We start from the raw sequence: 14260 nt of genomic DNA on the forward strand, positions 1-14260 counted from the left end.
CAATTGCTTTAATTACGGTGACACTGGTTAATTGATAGGTTGAAACACCTCCTGTGCAAAGCACAGTTGATGTCAAGTTTCCTTGTTGCTCTATTAAGAGTGCCAACTGAATCAGAGCCGCGACCTCCAGCCCGAGGCAAGAACTGTTCCTCTGGGGTCCCTGATTTCATTGTTTTATTAACAACAGCCGACCTATACAACCGCTAATGAAGTTAGAACGGTTGATGAAACTCACCAAATTGAAACTCGCCTTAGAAAACGGTCACTTCAGCGCCACACTTTCTAATAATGTAGACAGTTTTTTTTTATCAAAAATCAAAATTAGACCAAAATTTTATTTCGAGGTTTTTGTTTAAAAAAAATGTAACTTACAAATTTAGTAAGTTTCGTCTATATATTTTATTTCGGTCTCGCAGATGGCCTGGCCTGGGGTCTGATCGGTTGTTTCCAACATTCTGTCGTAATGTCTATTCGGTCTGGACCCTCCTGTCCACAACCCAAGTCGGTGTGCCGAATGCCTATCATGGGTCGCGGGCCTCACCTTGGGTACATAATCTGCATTTCAAGCCATCTCCCACTCAGATGTTGAGTTAGTTCAGCTCAAAACTAATTCAAACATGTGTTTCAGGTGGGTTCTCTCTTCCGCATGTCTGACTCGTACGAGAGTTTAGACGGGTGCTCAGGAGAGGACGAGGAAGAGGAGATGGGGAAGGAGGGAGGTGACCTCAGAGACATTAGCGGAGGAAAATCCACCAACATCATCATCAACTTCTTTCAGGTACCCTCCCCCTCTATTCTACATTCTCTCTCTATTCTGTACTGCGCAAGCTCACACAACTGGCGAAGACGACCCTATAGTGATGAGTGAATTTAAAACTTGCAAGAATCTTGCAAGCTGATTCAAAACTTTGCAAGATTCTTGCAAGATTCTTGCAAGATGTCAATCCAGGCAGAAAAATTAATCAGGGCCCTATGTTTTAGAAGGCTGTTTTAGAAAGCACCTTTGAAGCAAATTTTTTTGTTCATTAAACAAGTTACAAAGGTGAAATCCATGGAAAAAATTTTGAGTCCTGATTCAAAATCTTCGAGAATCTTACAAGAATCTTGCAAGTTTTTCAATTCTGGAGTTTTTCAATTCTGAGTATTTTTGGAAGCCCAAACTAACTGAAAACCAAATGAATTGCTTTTTACAAGAATTTGGATTAACATAACATATTCTAATTGACTCTTTTCCGAAGTACCTTTCGAATGTGGAGTATTGCAATGTTGTTTGTATGTTGTTTTTTGTCAATACTGTAACAGTATTTCAACAAACATTAGCGATAACTCTGGAAAACATTTCAAGGGGCTCCAGTTTACATAGAAATTTTGTTTTTGCTCCTCGTGGACCACTGGCTCATGTTTATCCGTAGCTTGTGTCTTGGAGTGGACAATTATAATCTTGAAGCATAAACGCACATTACTCAACCTCAGCATATTATCTCTGGATGTGATTTTAAGGGGGGCTGCTATTGCGTGGGGGGCTACAATGGGAAAGACTCCAAATAACCACAAATTGCCGATTTATAAGCAAAGGATTTTATTATTCCGACCCCCACATTAGTGGGGAGGGAGGAACTATATACTCAACTGGGTTATTTTTGTTCAGTCAATTTTGGCCGATCGATATATTCATCGTACAGAATTGTGAGTGATATCATTAAAAAGCCCGTCCAGCGTAGAATACGGAACTAAAAAGATTTTTTCCATTTTCTTTTTTACAGGGAGTTATCGAGGTTTAAAGTTTTCTGAACATTCGACTGTTTTTGTTCATATTTTAAGTAATTTTTGCTAAAATTTCGCAAAATTTCGATAACATAATTCAAAATAAGTTAAAATTTTTAACGGCAAACTTGTTGTTACCCTTAGAGATAGAAGAGCGTGGCTGAATTGTTTAATTGAAATTTCTTTGGCTGAAATTTTTGACAAAATTTTTAAAAATCAAATTTTTTAAAAATCAAATCAAAAATGGCACAAAATATGCATTTTTGGTCCACCTTGTTAAAGTTTGCCAAACTTAGTCACCTAGAAACCATAACACAGACTCCCTAATCTCAAAAAGAGCACTACTTGCAATTAGGGGCCGTATGAAAGTCTTCAGGAATTAAAACTTTGCTATTTTTTTGCAAATTTAACTCAATAATTATACAAAATGAATCGTTGTTTTTTCTTAATATTTGAAGAATTCCCTTCAACAATTAGTCTAAATTGCAAACACTTGGAACACTTGGTCGGTTTGCTGGGCGCGCGACAAAATCAGGGAGAGGTTCAATAATATCATGAATTCTTAGAATCCGGGACTTTTTGGTTTTTATTTTGATGCTGCCTTTTTCAAAATATTTTGCTATTGTTTTTTTAATATTAATTACTGACAATATTTTTTATTCACAGCTCAGTTAATGACAACTCCAATTTACGTAAAATTGAGACCGAATGTAGATACAGTTTGTTTTGAGAGAACCAAAGGCTTTTTAAGGCTTTGAGGAAGAATTTTAATAAAATTTAACTGAATTCTTGTCTTTTGCTTTCAATTGTTATTCTTTTGGCAGTCAGATTTTTAAATTTAACCACTCAAAGATCTAAATTTTTTCCTCAAGAGGTGCAAGTGATTCTTTTCTATTCATTCGGTTGTTAGCTAATGACTCTTTATGTTATTGAATGTAATTGTTTTTCTGTGATTTTTTGAACATGTCAAATTTTTATATTATTTTAGTCAACAATTTGCTTATTCTCAATAATTACCGGTGATCCTTTCCTCCCTGCAGAATACAAAATACTTTTGTGACCGATTGTTTTAACAGAGGGTTTTCTTGCTTTCGGTACTACGAGTTTTCATACAAAATTCGGACTTTTCTGCCTAATTGCCCATTTTTGCTGTTTTGTTTCTTTTTCAAACTGTCACATTATTTGACAATCTAACTGAAAAAAGCTTTACAACATTTGAAACTGAACATGTTTTTTGTTTTTACATATATATGACATATGGTTTGAAGGGCTTCGACACCGTTCTCTTGCAGCAATTGGTTGAGTTATTTTATTCTTAATATTTGAAGAATTCCCTTCAACAATTGGTCCAAATTGCAAACACTTGAAACACTTGGTCGGTTTGCTGGGCGCACGACAAAATCAGGGAGAGGTTCAATAATATCATGAATTCTTAGAATCCGGGACTTTTTGGTTTTTATTTTGATGCTGCCTTTTTCAAAATATTTTGCTATTGTTTTTTTAATATTAATTACTGACAATATTTTTTATTCAAAGCTCAGTTAATGACAACTCCAATTTACGTAAAATTGAGACCGAATGTAGATACAGTTTGTTTTGAGAGAACCAAAGGGTTTTTAAGGCTTTGAGGAAGAATTTTAATAAAATTTAACTGAATTCTTGTCTTTTGCTTTCAATTGTTATTCTTTTGGCAGTCAGATTTTTAAATTTAACCACTCAAAGATCTAAATTTTTTCCTCAAGAGGTGCAAGTGATTCTTTTCTATTCATTCGGTTGTTACCTAATGACTCTTTATGTTATTGAATGTAATTGTTTTTCTGTGATTTTTTGAACATGTCAAATTTTTATATTATTTTAGTCAACAATTTGCTTATTCTCAATAATTACTGGTGATCCTTTCCTCCCTGCAGAATACAAAATACTTTTGTGACCGATTGTTTTAACAGAGGGTTTTCTTGCTTTCGGTACTACGAGTTTTCATACAAAATTTTCGGACTTTTCTGCCTAATTGCCCATTTTTGCTGTTTTGTTTCTTTTTCAAACTGTCACATTATTTGACAATCTAACTGAAAAAAGCTTTACAACATTTGAAACTGAACATGTTTTTTGTTTTTACATATATATGACATATGGTTTGAAGGGCTTCGACACCGTTCTCTTGCAGCAATTGGTAGAGTTATTTTATTCTTAATATTTGAAGAATTCCCTTCAACAATTGGTCCAAATTGCAAACACTTGGAACACTTGGTCGGTTTGCTGGGCGCGCGACAAAATCAGGGAGAGGTTCAATAATATCATGAATTCTTAGAATCCGGGACTTTTTGGTTTTTATTTTGATGCTGCCTTTTTCAAAATATTTTGCTATTGTTTTTTTAATATTAATTACTGACAATATTTTTTATTCACAGCTCAGTTAATGACAACTCCAATTTACGTAAAATTGAGACCGAATGTAGATACAGTTTGTTTTGAGAGAACCAAAGGGTTTTTAAGGCTTTGAGGAAGAATTTTAATAAAATTTAACTGAATTCTTTTCTTTTGCTTTCAATTGTTATTCTTTTGGCAGTCAGATTTTTAAATTTAACCACTCAAAGATCTAAATTTTTTCCTCAAGAGGTGCAAGTGATTCTTTTCTATTCATTCGGTTGTTACCTAATGACTCTTTATGTTATTGAATGTAATTGTTTTTCTGTGATTTTTTGAACATGTCAAATTTTTATATTATTTTAGTCAACAATTTGCTTATTCTCAATAATTACCGGTGATCCTTTCCTCCCTGCAGAATACAAAATACTTTTGTGACCGATTGTTTTAACAGAGGTTTTCTTGCTTTCGGTACTACGAGTTTTCATACAAAATTTTCGGACTTTTCTGCCTAATTGCCCATTTTTGCTGTTTTGTTTCTTTTTCAAACTGTCACATTATTTGACAATCTAACTGAAAAAAGCTTTACAACATTTGAAACTGAACATGTTTTTTGTTTTTACATATATATGACATATGGTTTGAAGGGCTTCGACACCGTTCTCTTGCAGCAATTGGTAGAGTTGTTTTATTCTTAATATTTGAAGAATTCCCTTCAACAATTGGTCCAAATTGCAAACACTTGGAACACTTGGTCGGTTCGCTGGGCGCGCGACAAAATCAGGGAAAGGTTCAATAATATCATGGATTCTTAGAATTCGGGACTTTTTGGTTTTTATTTTGATGCTGCCTTTTTCAAATTATTTCGCTATTGTTTTTTTAATATTAATTACTGACAATATTTTTTATTCACAGCTCAGTTAATGACAACCCCAATTTACGTAAAATTAAGACCGAATGTAGATACAGTTTGTTTTGAGAGAACCAAAGGGTTTTTAAGGCTTTGAGGAAGAATTTTAATAAAATTTAACTGAAATCTTGTCTTTTGCTTTCAATTGTTATTCTGTTGGCAGTCAGATTTTTAAATTTAACCACTCAAAGATCTAAATTTCTTCCTCAGGAGGTGCAAGTGAACATTTTCTATTCATTCGGTGGTTACCTAATGACTCTTTATGTTATTGAATGTAATTGTTTTTCTGTGATTTTTTGAACATGTCAAATTTTTATATTTTTTTAGTCATTAATTTGCTTATTCTCAGTAAGTACCGGTCATCCTTTCCTCCCTGAACAATACAAAATACTTTTGTGACCGATTGTTTTAACAGAGGGTTTTCTTGCTTTCGGTACTACGAGTTTTCATACCAAATTTTCGGATTTTTCTGCATAATTGCCCATTTTTGCTGTTATTTTGTTTCTTTTTCAAACTGTCATATTATTTGACAATCTAACTGAAAAAAGCTTTACAACATTTGAAACTGAACATATTTTTTGTTTTGCCATATATATGACATATGGTTTGAAGGGCTGCGACACCGTTCTCTTGCAGAAATTGGAGTTTTTTATTTTTGCCCTTTATTTGTTGTTAATTTTCGTTGTCATATGCCAAATATTATGTAATTAAAGGTCTCAGTGGCCAACTATAGATAAACAAATGAACTTAACAACTGATATCGGTAAATAGATAATGGTTATTTTGACTTTCAAATTAAATTTCTGAAAAAAGAGTAATAGTATTCTTTAACTTATCCCTTTTCGCTCTTGTTTGCGTTTTTTCGTATTTTACAATGTTGTATCATTTTCGTAAAATAGCCTCATTATTTAGAGCTCTTTTTAATGTTTTGTTCAATCAAACAATAATTTTTCTGTTGTTTAAAGTTTTTAAATCATGTCTTCAGGGCTTAGACAATTTGTTTCAGAACAATTTTGTGAAGTTTAGATACTTTTCAGTTTTTGTGGTTTTTTGTTGTCATTTTGTGATAGTCGTTCTACAAAAACACGTTATGACGATCGGAGGAGATGCAAGTGAAGAAGCTATATTCCCACGGTTGATAAATTTAATGGCTTCAAAACTGTGTTTCGTAATGTTGTTTGTGAAAATTATTAGTTCAGCTTGTAGTTAACGTTATTTTATAGTCTTATGATTTATACTCCTTAATAACAGTCGCAATTGTTTTTCCCGTTAGTTGAAAGACAAACTGTCTATCCTTTTAGTCGAATGCCTTTGTTGGCTATGAATTTTGACGGTTTTATTTTCCTCAAATGGTCTTTCTTCTCGGAACAACGAGTTTTAATGAAACGAATTTTCGCGATTTTTGCATATTTGCCCATTTTCGTAGGTTTTTGTTTTCGTTTCACAGTATCACAATAATGGGCGTCATTTGATTTACAAATGTTGTCACCTGCAAAAAATGCAAACGAAGATTTGTATTGTTTTTAGTGATCAGCTTAATATTTAATTGATTAGGGGGACAACGTTTTCGTGTATAATTTTTCGCGCAAATTTTTTGTTTTTGCCTGTATTTGTCGTTCTTTTTGTAGTCGTATGACATATCCTGGATAATGAAAGGCCTCAGTCACTCTTTATTGAGGTATAAAAGACTCTCTCAGTTGTTTAATTTGATGCCTATTGTTTCTAATCAGTTCGAATTTCATTCTTTTTTTAAAGAAGCAATGTTTTAATAAACGCATTGAGGAAAAGTCCCTCATTTTGTTCCAAAAAGTACCGGTTAATCTTCTTAGTATAAATTTTATCTGATGCCATTTTGATTTGGTTATTAGTGGTTTTCAAAAAATGGACAAGGAGTTTTGGTCGTAATCAATATTTGTAACTAATTGATTTTTATTGCCGTCTTTTCTGGTAGTCATATTATGGTAGCCACAGGTCTCATAGGCTCTCTAGAGTAGATTATTTTATTCTTTCAGTAGTTTGTTGAACGATATGTTGATTTGTTAATTTTTTAATCTCTTCCTCATTTGGTAGACAATTAAGTGAAAAATGTAGATGAGCGGGGTCGGAACTTAATTTGCGAACGCACATTACCGAGCCTCCTTGTTTATCTGTACTATTACTGATCATTCGGGACATATAGCAAGATATTTTTGGATACTTCTCCATTGAATTCTGAAATGTTTGAAAATGAAGGTTTTATTGGACGCATTCAACTTCAAACAGCTTCAAAATAAAGGAGCGTTGCTAGACAATCTGCCGAAAACAACTTTTATGTTCTAATAATCATTCTTTTCTTTTGTTGTAAAAAAAACGATGCTTTAATTTTTAACTGTTTTAACAATCAAAAAACACTTGGGAACAAATAAATTTCTGGCCTGTATGCGCGAACTTCACCCCTCCGCCCCCCCCCCCCCCCCCCTCCGCCAAAGATTAAGTATTTGTTGCAGTCATAAAAGTATATTGTTTGTCCTTGTTTGACTTGGCTGCGAGCCCTTTAGGGACGCATTCAAAGGGAGCTTGCGCAATTAGCGCAAATCGCGATTAGAAGCCACGGGGGACGAATTTGATTCAAATCACGACACAGCGCCTCAAAATGAAAAGTTTCACATTAATAGCATACGCCGTCTGGATTCTATTCAGCTAGTGTTTTACATGGTAGAACTGCTTGAAGCAAATGCTAGCCGAATTTACAAATGGCCGATGAATTAATTTTTCATGGAAAGATAAACGACGTGCTCCCTGTAACTATATATGAATAATTGATACAAGTGAATTCATTTTGTTCTTAGATTTTTTAGTGTGGCTAATTTAGCGGATTTCTCTAATTGAGAACAAAAATTCCGATACCACTAACAGTGCAACTTGTCAACTTCGGCTGCGTGGGTTAGGGCGTTGTGAAAATACACAACGTAATTCGAAGTTAAAACGCGTACTATGCACTCTTTAAGGAAGCATTTTTGATGCTATTAGTGGGATGAAGATAAAAACAACATGCAAAATGAGCTATAGCGCATATTTTTATCTTTTCCTCATAGTGCAGGTATAGAGAGAAATTACATGCAACAATTATGAAAATTGCTCGTTTGAAAGATAATTAATCTCTGGGCCGCACAAAAATAACGAAATTAAAGTCAAGTGAAAATGAAATGAACTTAAATTTCGATGGATAAAGCAATGCCGGGCAATATATCGAAAGGATATATATCAATAGATCCAAAGCAGAAAAATAGGGACAATAGATCGAAAACTAATCTCTATTTTAATGGGATAAAATTAAGCGTTATCTGAGAACTGTCGTAAAATAACCGCCTGACTATGCCTCGCAAGCCATTGCCATACATTAGAGGCCCATGGAACTTGATATTAATCTATCACAACCGAACAAAATATCACAACTGAACATTTTATAACAAGTGTATTATAAGTAAAATATATCAATATCATCACTGTATTTATAAATGAGCGCTTAAATCTTAATAGCCAATATGCAACTTGAAGAATTTAATTTCCAATCTATTGTACAAAAATTTTGCTTTCGACATGTTCTACTTTCGATCTATTCTCTTCGCACCCAACAACACAAAGATCTAAACAGTTACTCCTGGTTACATCAATCCAAACAAGTACACCCAGGGGCCCCGGGTCGAGATTTGAGCGGGTGTAAGCGGAAAATTTTGTAAGAGATCAGCTGAATGTGCTAATTTTTGTAAGGAAAAAGCTGAATGTGCTAAAAGTTTAGTGTTAGGCGCTGAATGTGCTGAATAAAAATATTTCCAGCTCTTGTCAACGCATTTCTTACATAATTTCAGCACATTTTTCAGCACTTCTCTTACAAAAATTCAGTACTTCCAAAAATCCAGAATTCAACAGTTTCAGCACATTCCTTGCATAATTTCAGCACATCTCCTACAAAAATTCAGCACATCTTTCAATACATTCCTCAGATAAATTCAGCACTTCAAAAATTCAGCACAATTTTTACATAATTTCAGCACTTCAAAATAAAAGAGAATTTCAGCGCTTCCAGCACATTCCTTACTTCAAATTTTACGTGCAACTTTATTGCTCACTATTACCAATAACGTAGTCAGTATGCACGGTTCTTCATCTTTTGCAATTTAGTGGAGCCATTAACCAATCACAAATCTGCGCTATTTTTTTTAATGATTCTTCATATTTTTGAAAAACAGAACATCTGAGAGGCGTCACGCTTTCATTTTATCTAACGGGAGGAAGACAATAATGCTTAAGTTGCCTGGTTTTTATTCAATCAGGTAAATTGGCTATATACTCCAGCTGCGATAACTGCTTTATGTTAAGAGTTGGCAAAATTCTTAAATCTTTCGGCAGATTTCCAACTATTTGTAAGTTGGACGGCTCTAGTGCAATGTTGTTTAGTCTTGCTCTGGTGCTGCTTCTGTATGTACATAAGTAGAAAAAATAATGAAAAGATTTGAAAATAGGTAACATAAGTGCTGAAAGTGCCAAAATTGTGTACTGAAAGCGTTCAATTTATCTAAGATAGCTGGTGAAAAATGAAATATATGTAAGAAATGCGCTGACAAGCGCTTGAAAAAACTATTTTTTACCGGATAAATCTTACATAGTTATCCACTGAATGTGTTGACACGTGCTGAAATTGTGTAAAATATGTGTTCAAAATTCAGCATATTAAGCGGATAATTATTATATACAATTTTTATCCGCTGAAATTTATTTTTTTTTCAGCACTTGTCAGCGCATTTCTTACATAATTTTTTTGAAAAATCTCGACTCGGGGAGGATAAATACGTCAGCGTTAATGATTAAAAAAATCGAATTTAAGTAGCTTAATTCAAAACATGCCCATGAGCTTTGAGAACGACGATAATAATGTTAAAGAGTCAAACCAACAATCATCTCAAACATTTCAGAAAAAATGTAATCACCATGATAGTAGTGGATAAAACAAGGCTTCCAACTACCAGTAAAATTTGTCCCTTTCTCCTAACGCTAATCGCGCATGTCGAATCGGGCCAAATTTTACTGTTTGTTGAATCCCTTGTTTTATCCACTACTATATATTAGCTCTATATTCACTGCTTTTATATTTTAAATCTATCATCTCTTGTCTCACTTAGTGCAAACCACTAGTACAGAATTAAGCTGGTAATTAACTGTTGTCAGACGGATAGTTTGGGTTCTATCCCCACCGACTCCGGTGGACGTCCCCAGATACTAGTATAAAACTAATCAGTGAAACTGCTTCGCAGATGAGACCGTGTAAAAAGCACGTAAAAACAACTTGCGAAAAAACTTGAACAAAAATTGAAAGAAATATTAAAATAATAAAAATTTTCATATATCCCCTAATCAATATTTAATCAATTTAAAAATAAAACTTTCTGTCTCACTTGGTGTAGTGGTTAAATCATCGAGTCTAGTTAAGTTGCTTTAGCAAAGGGAAGGTTTGGGTTTCCTTCCTCACTGACTCCAGTGAACGTCCCCCGACTCTGATGAAATACTATAAAACTAAGTGAGACAAAAAAACCAAATTCACAGTTCTTAAAAAGGATGATCCCTGCTGTGAGACTGTATATGGGACACACTGTGATGGGTATACAGTCAAAAACACTGAGATCGGTGGAAACACAGTGATTAGTGTTTTTCTATGTCTTCTTGAATATTATACTTATAAACATGCTCTCTGAATTGATTTCTAGTATGACCATATCTATATCTATGAAGATAAATACATAGTCTACATTTCCTATTTCTACATCTATATAATGATATATGTTTATAAACATTACACATACTACACGTTAGATATTGATCAGGATCAGAATAATGATATCCCAAATGTTCTATATAATCTTTAACCTTAACCATATTTTTACAAACATAACAAGAATATTCTAATTCTTTACAATTATTACAACATTCTTTCCAAGACTTATTTATACACTTTTTGCATTTCATTCTCATTTTTCGAAATATTATTTTTTGATTATTTCCCTAAAAAAATACATCATGTCTCAATCAACAAATACTAGTGTCATAAACTTCTGCGATGTCTGTAATCTATCCTTTGAATCAAAGAAGGCTTTATATAGGCATCTATCATACGATCTCAAACATAAGGAACTATTGGAGAAAATGTTTGGGTCTGAGGAAGAGGAAATCTCGGAGAGGGTGTATAATTTGGATGAAGATGATTATATTATTAAAACTAAACCAGCCACCAAAACTAAAACTAAAACTGAAGAGGATATCTACAGCAGAATTAAATCGGCGAAGCCGTTTCACGGATATGAATGTAAAGAATGTCATGAAGAATTTAGAAGTAAAACAGCTCTAACTACTCATTCATATAGTCACAATCGCATGTATCTAGAAAACACAGAAGACTTCGACATAAACTCAAGTCAGAACATGTGAGAATTTTGTATTACTGATAAAGGTGTGAATTACATTGAAGATATAGCTGAAGCAACTAATTACTCTTTAGAAGAAATTAAAAACTGTTACCAGTTTCGTAAAGTTAAGAGTTTTAAATACAAGATCACGGCTGAATGTGATTATAAAAAGAGAACCAAAGCAGAAGTTAAAACTACTAAAATATTTTTCAATACTGATTATATTAATAATAATGCAATATATGAATATGGTGACTTCAATCTGTGGCTAGATTTCGAAAAGGAAATATATGAAGGTTATGGTTATGATTTTGAGTTTCTTGGAATAAGAAGTATTCAGTTAAACATTGAACCAACTAAAGCGTCTATTGGTAGTTATATAGATTTACCTCCTGATCTCAAAAACTCTAAGTCGATATTAAATATACGTAGTTATAAATACAATTGCTTACAACTAACTATAACTGCTTGGCTACATCCCGCCCCACACCATGCAACTCGAGAAAGTAAATATGTAGATAAACTAATTGAACCAAGACAACAACATGAAGATGATTTTGCTTATATAAAAAGAATACAGAAATTGTATAATATTAATATTTGGGTATACACACCTTGTGGTAATGGTAAAATAGAATTGTTTAAACAAGTGGATGATTTTAATAAAGATAGAAAAGATGTAAGAATACTAGTTTGGAGTAATGGTCAAATAGAACACTGTGCCCTAATAAAAAATATAGAGACCTTGTTAGAACGACCAAATAAAAACAACATTAAATATTATTGTGATAGGTGTAGCTATTGGTTTAAATTAAATATGATAAACACGAGCAGGTAGGTGTACCTGCTGGTTAAATTAAATATGATAAACACGAATGCAGCACCTCTTTCAAACCAGAGATTGCTTGTCCTAAGAAAGAAGATATTACTTGTGTAAATGAACACAAACGTCAGAATATAAATAATGTTATAACTGCCGATATAGAATGTTGCATTGTTGATCCGCGAAGCGGTTTCACCGATGTTACAACTAATGATTGTAAATATGTAATAGCTGAACATATTCCAATAGCTGTGGGTTACACCTGGCAAGGTAACTTCAAACACTACTTCGGTCTAGGCTGCATCAAAAGATTTGCTAGAGATCTGTTAGAAATAGAAACTGAGAATAATTTCGAACATAATGAAAAGATGATATTCACAGAAGAAGACAAATTATATCATGAAACTAATAACTCTTGTCATATCTGCAGCAAAACATGTATTAATAAAGTAAGAGATCACTGTCACGAAACTGGTAAATATAGAGGACCAGCATGTAAAATATGTAATCTAAGATACAAACAACAAAACTTCATTCCAGTAATATTCCATAATGGCTCTGGCTATGACTTCAACCTACTATACAGTGAACTCTTTAAACAGAATAATGATAAAAGAAAAGTAGATAACATACCACTAGCTGCTGGTAAATCTAAGATGCTTAGCATTGGTTGTCTCAAATTCTTAGACAGATTTAACTTCTTAGCTATGCCTCTAGATCAAATGGCAAAGATATACGGATGTAAAACTAAAACATTATATCCATATGAATACTTTGGTTTAGACTCCTATAATAATCTTATAGGTCATCTCTACATAATAAATTACCAACACAAGAAGAAGTAGATAACTTCAATAATGAAAACAGTAATAAAACTGGTAAAGATCTAACTATAGAGTATTTACAAAATGATGTGGAAATATTAGACTAATGCATGAATGAATATGTTAAACTAAGTATGAAAGAATTCAAGCTCAATCCACTACATTATGGAAGTCTCCCAGGTTACAGTTTTGATTGTTGGGTAATGTCAAGCGGTGTAACATTAGATACATTACAAGATAAACAAATGCTAGATGATTTTGTTGGAGCAAAGCGAGGTGGTATATGCGGATTAATGGGTGATAGATATATTACTAATGATAATACTAATACTAATACTAATACTAATGATAAAGTTATTAATAGAAATATATGGTACATAGACGCAAACAACCTATATGGTTATGCAATGATGCAAAAGTTACCTTATAAGGATTTTGAGTTTATTACTACTACTACTCTAGATCCGCAAAGCGGGTTCCTCGATGTAATATTGAATACTCCAGATGATAGTGATCATGGTTACTATATAGTTTGTGATATTGATTATACTAATGAATGTAAAGAGAGAACAGAACAGTTAGCACTAATGCCTAATAAAAGAAAGATAAATGATAATGAATTGGGATGCAGAGAAAGAGAGAAAAGTAAAGCAAGAACAGAGAAATTAATCTTAGACCAAAACAACAAAACAGAATATATGGTTCATTATAGGATGTTAAAGTTCTATGTTAAGATGGGGGTAAAAGTATCAAAAAAACATAGAGTAATTAAATTTAAACAAGATTATATATGTAGCGATTATATACAAAACAATACAAATAAAAGAGCAACAGCTAAAACTGAAGCAGAAAAGGATGTAAGGAAATTAATGAATAACTCATTATATGGAAGAATGTGCATGAATCCTCTACACTTCTTTCAAAGCAAGTTCTTGCATGATGAAGAAAAGATAATGAAAAGTGTAAGTAAACCAACATTTAAGAATATAACTAGATATAGAGATTATAGCCAAATAGAATATATAAAAAAATAGAATATGATTCTCCAGTATATGAAGGTGTTACTATCTTAGAATTAAGTAAGTTACACATGTATGATGTATTCTATAATATTCTACAAACATCCCTCAAAGATCTA

General features: G+C 32.9%; 1 protein-coding gene across 1 annotated transcript in view; it reads left to right on the plus strand.

Moving 5' to 3' along the window:
• LOC142336638 (uncharacterized) overlaps positions 1-14260 on the plus strand; it is a 192653-nt gene that overhangs the window by 157487 nt on the left and 20906 nt on the right. Inside the window, exon 7 of the mRNA XM_075385547.1 lies at positions 610-778. Coding sequence (XP_075241662.1) covers positions 610-778 — 169 coding nt within the window. The remainder of the gene's footprint in view (positions 1-609; positions 779-14260) is intronic.

Source organism: Convolutriloba macropyga, chromosome 3 (genome assembly GCF_964194025.1).
Source record: "Convolutriloba macropyga chromosome 3, txConMacr16.3, whole genome shotgun sequence".
Lineage (NCBI taxonomy): Eukaryota > Metazoa > Xenacoelomorpha > Acoela > Convolutidae > Convolutriloba > Convolutriloba macropyga.